The following is a 15,492-nucleotide window of genomic DNA, read 5'->3' on the forward strand; positions in this document are numbered from 1 at the left end:
AAAAAATGGACTAAAGCTTGTAATGTGTTACTTTTAAAAGTAACTTCGCCCAAAGCTTTTCATTAGTACTTCATTAACAAGTACAGATTTTGGATTTTAATAATGCATGAATAAATGTTAAACTATGATTATTAATAAAAGCTGCATTTGTATTTTGTATTATGTTATTAAATATATTAAGTATGAAATGGATGGATGGATGGATGGATGGATGGATAACCTACATTAGATTTATTATTAGTATTTATTAATGTTAGAAAAACACTTTAGTTTAGGTCACAATTCACACTGTTAACAAACTATTAACACTATTGACTTGATAAACTACTAAGTATTTTATTTACAATTTTTTTAATAGCTATTAAGGTCGAAGTTGGGTTTAGGTTTTGAGTAGGGTTAGGGATTCAGAATAAGATCATACTTTCTAACTACTAATGAACAGTTCATATTTTAGTAATAGGCAGGTAATAAGCAAGTAGTTAGTGTGAATTGTGACCTAAACTAACGTGTCACCAATGTTAGTTTTAAAAGTCATTCATTAGTATTTCATTAACAAGCGCAGCTTTGGATTTTAATAATGCATTACTAAATGCTGAACTTTGATTATTAATAAATGCTGTATATTTGAATATTGTTCAGTTTTTAGCTCATGTTAGTAAACACATTAAATATAATTAACTAACAGAACATTATTGTAAAGTCGGACCCTGATTTCAATGTAGCAAAAAAAATATATATATATATTCAGTTTTTGGTAACACTTTACAATAAGGTCCTACTAGTTAACGCATTTATGAACATGAACCAATAATAAACAATACATGTAGTACAGTATTTAAATAAAGTCATTCATTAGGTGTTCTTGTTAACAAGCACAGCTTTGGATTTTAATGATGCATGAGTAAATGCTGAACCATGATTATTAATAAATGCTGTATACTTGTATATTGTTCAGGTTTGGTTTAAGTTCGTAGATACATTATATATGATTAACTAATGGAACATTATTGTAAGGTGTGACCCTGTTTTTAATGTAACTATATATAACTATATCTATATAACTATATATATAACTATATATATATATATATATATATATATATATATATATATATATATATATATATATGAGTATATATATATATATATATATATATATATATATATATATATATATATATATATATATATATATATATATATATATATATATATATATATATATATATGTATTAGTAACACTTTAAAATAAGGTTGCATTAGTTAATGTTTATGTATTTTTGAACATTACGGACATTACATTTAATACATTATTTATTAGTCTTAGTTAATGAAAATAGTAATTTATTAGTAGTTCTTACTTACTAAAAAAACTTAATTAAACAACTGTAAATTAAACATTTATATTTTATATTAGTAACACTTTACAATAAAGTTGCTTTAGTTTATGTATTCATGAACATAACTGACATTATTATAACAGTTTTTATAAACGTCAGTTAATGTAAACTAAAGTCATTCATTAGTAGTGTGTTAACAAGCACAGCTTTGGATTTAATAATGCATTAATAAATGTTAAACTAAAATTATTCATGAATGCTGTATACATGTTTACTGTTCAGTTTTGGGTCATGTTAGTAAATACCTGTTTTTAATGTCATAAAAATGACAACTAAAAATTAATATTCTATATTAGCAACACTTTACAATAAGGTTGCATTAGTTAATGTTTATTCATGAACATTACAGACATTATTATTACAGAATTTATTAACGTTAGTTACAAAAGTCATTCATTTGTAGTTCTTAATAACAAGCACAGCTTTAGATTTTAATAATGCATTAATAAATGTTAAACTACGATTACTAATATCTTGTTGAACTTACAATTACTCATGTTAGTAAATACATTAATTAATGTAACTTTATTATAAAGGGTGACCCTGTTGGTAACACTTTAATATAAGGTTCCATTGGTTAATGCATTTATGAACATGAACAAATAATAAACAATACATATATTACAGTATTTATTAATGTTAGTTTTAAAAGTCATTAATTTGTAGTTCTTATTAACAAGCACAGCTTTGGATTTTAATAATGCATTAATAAATGTTAAACTATGATTACTAATAACTTGTTGAACTTATGACTACTCATGTGAGTAAATACATAAACTAATATAACATCAATATTGAGTGTGACCCTGTTTTTAATGTAACAAAATGTGATATGCTGTTTTTGGTAACACTTTACGATAAAGTTCCATTAGTTAATGTATTTATGAACATGATCAAATAATAAACAATACATTTATTACAGTATTTAATAATGTTAGTTTAAAAAGTCATTCATTAATCTTTCTTATTAACAAGCACAGCTTTGGATTTTAATAATGCATTAATAAATGCGGAACTACGATTACTAATAAATGCCGTATACTTGCATATTGTTCAGATTTGGCTCATGTTAGTAAATATATGAACTAACGTTACCTTATTATAAAGCGTGACCATGTTTTTAATGTAACATACTGTATGCATAGCACGAATAAGAGCTACGTGATCTTTAGGTTGAAATGCGGTTGCATAAAATTACATGGGTGCAAGCTTTTCACCCTCCGAGCTCGAATAAACAGCGACATCAAAAAAATGCCACATCAAAAATTAATTTACTTTCCAAAAAAAGGAAGCACGTCTTAATTCTACAGCGAACCCGCCAGTCATCACGACTAAAAAAAATGCATCTAAAAAAAGCCTTAATTAAGACATAACCACTCTAAAATGAAGCGTTTAATGTTCTCCTAATTAAATAAACGAGGTTTCGCTCTCTTCAATGGTGTCACTGGCGAACGTGAGCAAATGTGTTCAGGCTAATGGGTTGCGCTACTCAACAAAGGCACAAATGAAAGGGCGTTTTTGAGTCCGGCTGGGTGTCAATCGCCAGCTTTGTTCTTGAAGTGTGAATTGAGGTGGCTATACATGTGATTTGGGGGGACGTCGTCTTCGCAAAAAGCACACTTCTCTCGGCTGTTCATCTGCGGAGCGTCTGTGCCTGACGCCTGGCCTGACAAGTCCGGGAGGTCTGGAGTCCAAAAGAGCTGGACAGAAAAACAAAAAAGGACATTAGACAGCAATACTCGTGGCTAATACTGTTAGGCTGTTCTCTGATAATGATGAATGCGTAAAAAGGCTAGCTTCAACTATTTTGCATGCATTTGGGGCTACGTTATAAAACAAATATATGCTGGTGTTTGAATTCAACTCAAATATTGGGTTACTTTACGTAAACCATTACGTTACCTCCCGATCAGGACTCAAATATATATATATATATATATATATATATATATATATATATATATATATATATATATATATATATATTGATATATATATATATTGATATATATATATATATTCAGAATTTTTTAACACGTATAGTTATGCTGTGGCACAGAGTTAGACCTCTTTCTTGACATCACACAGAAACAGCAACACGTGCGGCATGACATCACTTTGTTGCAGACACGCAATTGGTTAAACGCCAACAAAGTAGAACACGGAAGCAGCTTAAAGCGAAAAGCGCGAGTATGTCTGCGGTCTGGAGGTATTATAAAGTTGACAACACTGCTATAGCATTTATTCATTCATTCATTTTCTTTTCGGCTTAGTCCCTTTATTAATCCGGGGTCGCCACAGCGGAATGAACCGCCAACTTATCCAGCACATGTTTTACGCAGCCGATTCCCTTCCAGCCGCAACCCATCTCTGAGAAACATCCATACACACTCATACACACTCCTACACTACGGACAATTTAGCCTTCCCAATTCACCTGTATCGCATGTCTTTGGATTGTGGGGGAAACCGGAGCACCCGGAGGAAACCCACGTGAACGCAGGGAGAACATGCAAACTCCACACAGAAATGCCAACTGACCCAGCCGAGGCTCGAACCAGTGACCTCCTTGCTGTGAGGCGACAGCAGTACCTACTGCGCCACTGCCATAGCATTTATATTTATATTTACTGTTGCAAGTCTAAAAGTTATGTTATTTATTACTGGATTGTTCAAGCTACCTCACAGAAGTGCTCTGTTCGTTAACAGAGTTGTTGAATGTTAAATTAAGGTGAATTAAATTAAAAATAAGGAACATCCTGGATCTGTTTCTTCACTCTTCATTATTTTATGTATTATAGAAGTATCGGATTGAGTTTCAGTATTGGTAGATACTCAAAATCGAAAGACTCAGACTCCAGGGCAAAAAAACCTGATCAGGACATCCCTAACTGCAACCCAAAATCAGAAAAAGTTGGGATGGTCTGTAAAACGCAAATAAAAAATAAAGTAGTGATATGCAAATTTACTTTGACTTGTATTTCATGGCAAACAATATGAACACAAAATATTTAATGCTTTGTCTGGTCAACTTCATTTCATTTGTAAATATACATCCTTTACTGTCATTCAGAATTGTTAAGACAGGAGTAATTTAGGGCTAGCAATCAGGTAAATTGGTTAAATAATGATGTGATTTGGAACAGGTGATGTCAACAGGTGATTGTAAATGAGATTTAGAACAAAAGCAGCATTCAAGAAAAGTCTAGTCCTTTAGGAGCAAAGATGGGCAGATGATTGCGAGTTTGCCAACAAATAAGTGAGAAAATTATTGAAATGTTTAAAAACAATGATCCTAAAAGAAAGACAGGAAGACATTTGGATAATTCACCTTCAACAGTGCAGAACATCATTAAAAGATTCAAGGAATCTGGAGGACTTTCAGTGCATTAAGGACAGCTGAACTACTGTGATCTCTGATCCCTCAGTCAGCACTGCATCAAGAATCCCCATTCATCTATAAGCGATATCACCACATGGGCTCAGGACTACTTTGGCAAACCTTTGTCAAGTACCACAATACGTAGTTACATCCACAAATGCATTTAAAACTGTACTTTCCCAAAAGGAAGCCCTATGTTAACAATGTCCAATAGCGCTGTCGACTTCTCTGTGCTTGGAGGCATCCGGGATGGATCATCACACAGTGAAAACGTGTACTGTGGTCAGATGAATCAGTATTTCAGGTATTTTTTTGGGAGAAATGGAGCCGTGTGCTCTGATCCAAAGAAGACAAGCATGATTCAGACTATTATAAGCAGCAAGTCCATAAGCCAGGGTCGGTCATGGCATGGGTTGTGTCAGTGCCCTTGGCTAAGATAACTTGCACTTCTGTGATGCACCATTAATGCTGAAAAGTACAGAGAGATTTTGGAGCACAATATGCTGCCTTCTTCTCCAGGGATGCCCATGCATATTTCAACAAGACAATGCAAAAAAACTATTACAAAGTCCTGGCTGTGGAGGAAGAGTATACAGGTACTTGACTGGCCTGCCTGTAGTCCTGACCTGTCTCCAATAGAGAATGTGTGGTGCAATTTAAGGTGCAAAATGCAACAACGCAGACCCCGTACTATTGCCCACTTTAAGACTTGTTTGCAGGAAGAATGGGACACAATTACACCTAAAACACTCCATCACTTGGTGTCTTCAGCCCCTAAACATCTTTTAAGTGATGTGAAAAGGAATAGCAACATTACAAAGTGGTAAATGCTTTACTGATCCTGAACTTTTTTTTGTGTGTTACAAGAACCAAAATTGGAATATGTGTTTTTTTTTAGAAAAACAAAAAAACAATCAAAATCCTGAGGAACAATAATGTTTGTTGTATTGTCTGCAATGAAATGCAAGTCAAAGTAAATTTAGAAATCACTACTTTCTTTTTTATTTGCATTTAATTTCTAATCACTGATTTCTTTCATCTTTGTCATGATGACAGCACATAATATTTGACTAGAAAATTTTCAAGATACTAGTAGGCAAGTTATGGTAATTAGGCAACTCACTGTATAACAGTGGTTAATTGATTGATTGATTTTATTTGACAATTCGACCAATTCATACATTATTTCAAAAACTGTCGAGGATAAAGTACACAAAAAAGCCACAGGCTTATTTCCATTGTGGTCCTCGATATTTTTAAAAAATTAACGAGCAAATCATAAATGGAATGCAAACATCATCAGCCCAGCAACTCAGCACAACAAAATCCTCAACATCAACTATAAAACAACCACTTTTTAATTTCCCTTTTAAAATCTCTCAATTTGAATCTCTTTAAAAATCGTGGGCAAAACATTCCAAGCAGCAGAGCTAGTACACAAAAAATAATTTCTACCTGATTCACTCTTAAATCTATATGGATAAATATCCCTGCTACGTGCTCTTGTAGAATGGCAATGTACCTCACTAACTAAAACGTAATAATTAAGGAAATATTTTGGGACCATTTTCTTTAAAATCTTAAAAACCATCACTAATTTTAAAAATTTTACCCTTTTAAAATATTATTTGGCTATAATGTTCATTATTTAAATGTGTCAGTGGAGGTACTTTCATAACAATTCTATTATGAAAATTATTATGTCTAATAATATTGACCTTAAAATAAAAAAAAATGTAATTAAACTGCTTTAATTCTAGCCAAATCAAAAATATTACTAATTACTATTTAATAATAATTATTATTATTAATAATAATAATAAGAAGAAGAAGAATACAAGTCATAATGTAAAACATACAATTGTCTGTGATAAAAAAAATACTATTGATATCAATGAATCCCTATGCTAATCAAAACAACAGACTTCATAATCAGTCTGATATTATGGTATTTTATCATCTGCACATTTGCAAACGTCACAAGACTTTTTTTTTTACTAAAAGGAAATGCTCTGTTTTTGGATGACACCAGATGTACGCTTCATAATCCAGTCATTATGCTGGAAAAGTCTGTTTTGCCAACAAACACTATACATTTTTCTCCAGCTCTTCAAACAGATGAGCCCAGGTATCTGTGATGCCTTTCATGCTCAAGGAGAGCTAAAAAACAAAAAGAACAGTCCAGAAACAAGCGTAATGGTACCACAACATGTAATATGTGATTCGCAGCTCTCGGTGGTCTTAGCACATCCTAATTGACATCCTAAATGCAATAGCACTGAATTCCCGTGCAGATGTGAGCCTTACATAATAGGTGTGAGTTTCGCAGTTCTCCATATGGACAGGTAAAAACAATTGGGTTCTTTCATCTGCCTTCTTTTACACTCGTTTTAATTAGACTTCCTCTGCAGATTCGCAAGTTGCAAATATATACAGTTTACACACCCCTTGCACGATCTGTAAGATGTTTAACATTTGCATAACAGATACTTATATATTCCACAAGATCAAACAAAAAACTAATTTGATTTGTGATATAGCAGTCTAAGTACCCTTTATTTCAGAAGAAATAATATTATAGGAAATACCGTGAAAAATTCCTTGCTCTGTTAAACATCATTTGGGAAATATTTGAAAAAGAATAGGCAGGACGAATAATTCAGACTTTAACTGTATATGTACATATTTTTTCCTCTTCCCTTTGTATAAGTGGATGGTTTCATGGCATCTGTGTGTATTCAGTTTTATATGCATGTACGTAGAATGATTTGAATAAAAATATTGATCATAAAAAATTAATGCAATTGAATAATAAAAGCGTTGGGTAAGAATGTTCCTTTTATCTGTTGGGGCCATCGAATGTTTTCCTACTGCAGGTAGTTTCGATTTTGTGTCTATTTTGAACAGCTTTTTCTGTATTTTGTATTAGCTTTGTTTACAGTACCAATTTGTACATTTTACGTTAAAATGGTAAATCTTGTAGTACCTGGTCTTCACTTTCGCCAGCAATCCAACCCCCAGTCTTTACTTTAGTCTGCATTCCAACCCCTGGTATTCACTTTCGCCGGCAATCCAACCCCTGGTCTTCACTATTACCCGCGATCCAACCCACGGTCTTCACTTCCACCCGTGATACAACCCCTGGTCTTCACTTTCGCCCGCAATCCAACCCCTGGTCTTCACTATCACCCGCGATCCAACCCCTGGTCTTCACTTTCACCCGCGATCCAACCCACGATCTTCACTTTCACCCGTGATCTGACCCACGGTTTTCACTTTTGTCTGCCCGTCGCCCCACACTGGTTTTGTCTGCGGCAACCTCCCACACTATTTTTCACTTTTGTCCGTGACAACCCCCACTGGTTATTACTTTCGTCCGCGATCCAATCACTGGTCTTCACTTGTGCCTGCAAACCAACCGACGGTCTTCACTTTTATCCGTGATATGCCCCTCACCGGTTTTGTCTGTGACACTCCGCCCCCCACTGGTTTTAACTTTTTCCCACGATCCTACACCCGGTCTTCTCTTTTTCCTGAGATCCAACCCCCGGTCTTCACTTTCATCTGCAATCCAACCCCCAGTCTTTACTTTTGCCTGCGATCCAACCCCAGGTTCTCACTTTCATCCACAATCCACCCCACGGTTTTTACTTTTGCCCGCGATCCAACCCACAGTCTTCACTTTCATCTTTAATCCACCCCACGGCCTTCACTCCTTCACTTTCGTCCACTATATACCCCCCCACCCCACCATTTTTTTCTGCGACAACCCCCCCTCCCCCACTGGTTTTCACTTTCAATCCAACCCCGATCTTTACTTTCATCCGCAATCCAACCCACCGCCTTCACTTTTAAACGCGATCCAACCCACCGCCTTTACTTTTGTCCCTCCAAACGGTTTTGTCTGCGACAACCCCCCTCCCCCACTGGTTTTCACTTTAGTACCCGACGACCCCCCCCCTCCCTCACTGGTTTTCACTTTGTCCGCGACGACCCGCCTCCCCTACTGGTTTTCACTTTCATCCATGATGACCCCCCCCATCCCCCACTAGTTTTTACTTTCGTCCACGACAACCCCCCTTCCCCCACTAGTTTTCACTTTAGTCCCCAACGACCCCCCCCCCCCTCCCCCACCGGTTTTAACTTTCGTTAGCGACAACCCCCTCCTCCCCCCAGGTCTTCACTTTCGTCAGCAACACCCTCAGTTTAAAGAAATAGGTAAGCTTTTTGAAAAATGGCATTATAGTTTAACAATTTTATATTAGATTTGATATATTATTGTTTATAGAAACCACAGCACAGATAAATTAAATTAAATATAATTTATATTAAAAACCTTGGGTGTAAAGGTATATCTTACCTGTTGTGGCCCTCGAACATTTTCCTGCGGTGCTGAAGCTGTGGGTGTGTGTGAGGGCAGAGTGGACGGGCAGTAGGACAGGTAAGACTCTTTGCTATTTTTCTGCATGTGATCCGGCAGGTCTGGCCTATGCAGAGGCAGATCCACACACACTTCCGGCGTACTGTGCAGAAAGGCGTAATCTTCCTCTGCATTCGGTGGAAACTTTACCACCAGGTCTTGAAGGGAATCGTAAAATGGATTAGCACTGCGAGATGCCAGTGATGCGGAGAAGTTTCCTGAAGTTTCTTGAACTTCAGGCTCCGGCGGTGGGGAAAACGGCTCCTCGGTTTGCTCCACTGGGCCATCCGTGCACTGGATGGGCATCGAAAACTGTTCTGGAGACAGATCAGAATAACAAGATTAATGAAGCCTTTTTTCAAGACGCATTTAACGGTCATTATAACCTTAAATCATTGAAAGTTTTTAATATACAGAGTTTTATTTTTTATTTTTGATGTACAGTTGAAGTCAAAATTAGCCAAAATAATGCATTCTTTTTCAAATATTTCCCAAATGATGTTTAACAGAGCGAGGAAATTTTCACAGTATGTCTGATAATATTTTTTCTTCTGGAGAAAGTCTTATTTGTTTTATTTTGGCTAGAATAAAAGCAGTTATTAATTTTTTATAACCATTTTAAGGTTAATATTATTAGCCCCCATTGTCTACAGAACAAACCACTGTTATACAATGGAAAAGTCAAGATTTTAAAATCACTATAATTTTCTGTTATACTGTTCCTACGGTATGTGTAAGTTTTTTGTTTGTTTATTTTTTAATTTTTTTAATGACTAGTTGAATGATTTTAAAGGCAAAAGCATCTCCTGCAGAAAAACACCCTCCACACCAAAAGCTACAGATCATTTAAAGGACAAGGAATCTACTCAACTTGTCAAAATATTTTTGACCATTGAAGTACGATTGTTTATGATCTGCGTATCATCTGCTTTTGTATGTGTGTGTGTGTGTGTGTGTGTGTGCGCGTCAAGACTGATTTATACTCGACGTGTTCGCTATTTCGTTTGAGTGCGAACGGCGACTGTGACATCATTGTGGTGTTTGCGGAGGTACGCTTTGGGTGCACGCGACATGATTTCAGCTGGCAGAACGGTGAAAACACACTTTTTTGAGACTCGAGCAAACAGTTCGCGCAGCGCCGAATCACTTTGAAGAGATTTTGTCTGAAACAGGTACGACTGCACAGAGATCTTTATGATCTGCCAATGTGTGCTCATAGGGATAACCAGATGGCCAATAATTCTTGGCTAGATATTGCAACAGCAGCGGGAAAGGAAGAAAGTTTTTGTTAAAAAGTTTAGAAAAACTTGAGGGATAAGTTTGCTAAAACAAAAAGAGGCCATGGCAAAAGCTGAGACCCGGGTGATTTTAATAAAAAAAAGACAGAATATGATTTTCCAGCATTCACAGGTTTTACACTGATGTTAATATCACAATTTTGAATTTAAAACAATTTAATAGTTACAAAACTAAAATGAAGTAACAAATGCTTTCCTTGATAACAGGAACCTTTCGGTGTACAATATAGTGATGGCCTATTTTTCTGGGCTTTATTAGTTATAATGGTCAGGAATGTTGAACCATTATTGCCTTTTTAGCATATCAGTAGAGGACAAACTAGCCAGACAGTAATGTGTGAAGTGGGCTAAATAAAAAAAAAAATAAAAAACATCAGTATTTTTTAGTAAGTGTCCTTTTTTTGCTTTTATTCTATTCATAATAAAAATATATTTGTAGAGTAAGCCATGTTCTGCTGTCATTAATATTTTAATAAACTTTAATAGGTAGAACTGTCCAAGATGAACAAAAGCAGGTGATGCATCAAAGTTTGATTTAACAAAATGGTTATTAAAAAAACTTTACAATCATTAAAGTAATCTATAAAAATAATTAGTTTAAAAATCTTGATGATGATATGACGTAGTTCTGGAAACTTCCTACTTCTATGTGTATCCGTCTGATTTTTCGGTCAGTTTCGTTTGAGCTTTAGCCCCCTGTCGCTTTAAAGAATATCACGACAGCGAACGCATCAAGTATAAAAGCCTCATCTGTTTCGTGAGGTGCACGCACACCCAGCAGAGGGCCGCAATGCAACACCAGGAAAAAGTTTAAGCCGCCCTTCCACTGCACACGACATTTGGACATGACTGTCAGAATTCGCCCCCTTGTGGTAATCGCACAGTATTTTCAGTGTTGTCATGCACCATAGAGGAGAAGCTGTTCTTGTGGTGTCCGAAATAAAGTGCAAAAAGAGCCTTTTATTCTCTGTGCGTTCACCATGGTTGAATGAATGAATACCAGAAACTCTTTGACCTCAAAAAGTTTTGGAGGGAATGTGGAGACAGCTTAAAAAATAGTATTAATAATATAGACTCCTATTTCTCATCTCGAGCACACAGACCTGCTTGGACAACACTAGAATACATCACATCCGGTCGGCCGGTCGCATACGGTCTAGTCGTAGGAGCCTAAAACGCATCCTCAACTCAAACTGGATCCAAATTTTCCCGCATACGGAGATGACCGAAACTCCGCACAGCTCCCGGAAGATGAATCGGAACTGTACACAGCTCTCCATTGGAAATGAATGACTTCCGGTCTGTCTCTTGTCATTTGTCGTATACAGTGGAACGGCAGAAAGTAAGTATGGCTTAGTAATAAGTGTAATTCCTGCACGCCGCCGGCCAAACACTAACTACATTTTTAACTGGCGAATGACATGAACAAGTGGGTTGTCTGCTGTCATGCGTGCATTCGTGTTTCAGGAGGTGTGGCTTTGGACGACAGGGGTGAGACAGTGTTTCGAAGCTATAATGCTAACCGGTTAGCATTTTGACAAATCACCTACTGCACCTTTAAGGTCAATACTTTGGGTTAAAAAATGACCTGTAAAAACGTATCTTTGCATGCACCTACACCACATACCCTTACTTAGATATCAGAGAATAATTTTACATATTATATCAATGCATACATACAGGGGTGCGTTTCCGAAAATCATCGTTAGCCAACTAAGATCACAAGTTCCTTCCTTACAAACATAGTCTGTTGATTTTGTGTTTTCCAAATCCATCGTTCCAACGAACATTCGCAAACTGCGTCGCAAACTTGTATGCGTGCAACTACACATCTGGAGCTGTAGTTAGAAACATAGTTCCCGGCTGTGTTCTATTCCCACTTATCCCCCCTATACCCTATTCGTTAAGAACATTCTAACATTTAAAGTTCGAATGATTACAAATAAATAAAGCATTAAAGTCATCTCTCTTAGGTGTAATTTGCTTTCAAAGTATTTTTACAGTTCAGTTTCAGATCTTTATGTTTACAATTGCGGTCCCTTCGCAGTGCATTTTGAAAACATTGATGTCATTTTGAACACAGCCGTGGCTCATGATGAAAGTTATAGCCACAGCCATATCACCCTGCAGCCCAAGACGAGGGTTACTCACTGAAGCTAATCATGGCTGAGCCTAATCAGTACCTGGATGGGAGACCACATGGACAAACTAGGTTGCTGTTGGAAGTGGTGTTAGTGAGGCCAGCAGGGGGGCGCTCAACCTGTGGTCTGTGTGAGTCCTAATGCTCCAGTAAAAAGAGAAGGGGACACTATACTGTCAGTGAGCGCCATCTTTCGGATGAGATGTTAAACCGAGGTCCTGACTCTCTGTTGTCATTAAAAATCCCATGTGACTTCTCGTAAAGAGTAGGGGTGTAACCCCGGTGTCCTGGCCAAAGTCTTTCTATCGGCCCTTACAATCATGGCCTCCCAATCATCCCCTTCCACAGAATTGGCTCTATCACTGTCTCTCCCCTCCACCAATAGCTGGTGTGTGGTGAGCGCACAGACGCCGTTGTCCTGTGGCTGCCGTCACATCATCCAAGTGGATGCTGCACACTGGTGGTGGTGTGGAGAGACCCCCCCCCCTCATGATTGTGAAGTGCTTTGGGTGTATGGCCATGCACAATAAATGCGCTATATAAATACACATTACATTACATAGGTAACCTATTTAAAAGCGGAATTTACGTTACGTCTTCAAAGCTTGTGAAAACAAAAAACTTACATCAATGCTTTTAATTTATAGTGGGTTATTTATTAAGTATCTGTACTGTATATGAGATCGGCCTGTGAAAAATTGTAAAAGTTGATTTAAAAAAAAAAAATAAATAAGCAATATCCTACATAATAATAATAATAATAATAATAATAATAATAATAATAATAATAATAATAACAATAATAATAATAATTAATATAATAATAATTAATATAATTGTTATTATTATTATTAAAGCAGGATTTTTTTCATTTCCTAATAAATAATAAACATTAAATTTCATTTCTTAATAAACAGCCTCATTATTTATTCATTTATATATGATATGAGAATACGTGTTAGCTTTTGCAAGTGATTTTATGTTTTAGAATAGGATATGTAATATTTTCAATAATATTTGTAAAGGAAACACAGGCCTATATCTGCCATTTACATATATTTCAGTTAATATGGAAAGCAAGTGCATGTTTTTTAGCAAAATTAATATTGTATTTTTTTAATGCGTGTGCGTGTCAAACAATATCCTTTGCACAAAGAAATGATGGGGTTCTTCTCTAAAGAAGTTGTTACTCCACCCCATTTAGAGCATCGTTATGGCCGTTTTAAATTATAATTAACGTGGTTCAAATGATGGATCTGCGACAGAGAAACTATGGGTTTTGGGAAACACTCGTCAATACATCCTTGTTTTCCCAAACAATGCATCGTACTATGATAGTTCAGCCGCGACTTAACGTTGTTGTTTGGGAAACGCACCCCAGTATGACACCTTTAAACAATAACTTTACATAAAAATCCAAAAATTCACTTTTGCATGCATGTTACGTTTTCAAAAATATGAGCTATTAATGAAATATCAAGACAACCAACACCAAATTGAAAACATCCCTCACGTAAATGCCTGATAAAAAATATCCAGATTAAAAAATAAACTAGCATCAAGCAGAGTTCTGAGTATCTTTCTCATTAATTTCCCTCTCGCTCATATACATTTATATATATGAGGATATTAGTATGCATAAGCAAAGAAAGCACAGCAGTGATGTGCACACCATGCAACGCTGACTATTAATGAGGAACTCTGTCAAATTTAGCACCAAACAATGCAGTGAGAATTGCTCTACCATAACAAGTGCGTCAGCCGCTGCCACTGCAATGCTACGCCGGCCAATTAACATCAACTACAGAGCTCAAATTCCCCTCTGAAGCATCCCGATCAGAGTCTGTGATCGCACGTGGAGCGAGTAACGTAACATTACGAAAACATAGTCATCAGAGCATGGCTAAGATTCAATTAGCCACATTCATAATTCAGCCTCCTCGCAAAATGACTATAGAGATGTTATTTTTAGGTGCAGACAATATGGGATCATTGTGAGGAGAAGAGGAGAAATTATTATTTTTATTTAGTAATACTACTACTATGGTGGCACGGTGGCTCAGTGGTTAGCACTGTTGCCTCACAGCAAGAAGCATCGTGTAAACAATAAATCTATTGTTATTTGTAGTGTTATTTGTAGTGTTTTGGTGACCAAAAGGACTGTGGAAAATTACCAACACCAATATTGTAGGTTGTGCCAAGGCATAGCTACGAAGTTGGTGTTTTTATCATCTGCCAAATATTCATAAGCTTGTGGTTTTCCATAATCACCAACCAAGAGTATGAGCAATAGAAATAAACTGATTCATTAGATTTACTATGGTAATCAGTAGATGATTAGATTTACTAAGGTCACTAGATTAGATTTACTAAGGTAAGTGGTTGCAAACTATTTATATGGGCTGAATTTAAACAAACAAATTAAGTAGAATTTTTATTCATTTATTGATTTAGTTCTGGCTTAGTCGCTTTATTCATCAGGTGTTACCACAGCGGAATGAACCGCCAACTTATCCAGCATATGTTTTACACACCGAATGTCCTTCCTTCCACAACCCAGTACTGGGAAACACCCATACACTCTCATTCACACACACACACACTGCGGCCAACAAACCTAAAGCCAACAAGGGGAGAACATGCAGGCTCCACATAGAAATGACAACTGGCCCAGCCAGGACTCGAATTAATGACCTTCTTGCTGTGGGGTGACAGTGCTAACAACTGAGCCACCGTGTTGAACATTACCACATTACTAAACCAGCATTATTAATGCATTAAACTTTCCAGAAAACATCACAAAACTGAGTCGAGTACATTGAGAAACGTCTCCTGAGGCTTTTTTCACTGTT

General features: G+C 36.2%; 1 protein-coding gene across 1 annotated transcript in view; it reads right to left on the minus strand.

Annotated features, from left to right (window-relative positions):
• Positions 1 to 2,328: 2,328 nt before the first annotated feature.
• The window catches only part of tank (TRAF family member-associated NFKB activator), a 45,392-nt gene continuing 32,228 nt past the window's right edge, over positions 2,329 to 15,492 (minus strand). The window contains exons 7-8 of the mRNA XM_056464945.1: positions 9,143 to 9,519; positions 2,329 to 3,100 (exon numbers count right to left, since the gene is read on the minus strand). Of these exons, the coding sequence (XP_056320920.1) occupies positions 2,936 to 3,100; positions 9,143 to 9,519 (542 nt within the window). The 3' untranslated portion in view covers positions 2,329 to 2,935. The remainder of the gene's footprint in view (positions 3,101 to 9,142; positions 9,520 to 15,492) is intronic.

Source organism: Danio aesculapii, chromosome 9 (genome assembly GCF_903798145.1).
Source record: "Danio aesculapii chromosome 9, fDanAes4.1, whole genome shotgun sequence".
NCBI lineage: Eukaryota > Metazoa > Chordata > Actinopteri > Cypriniformes > Danionidae > Danio > Danio aesculapii.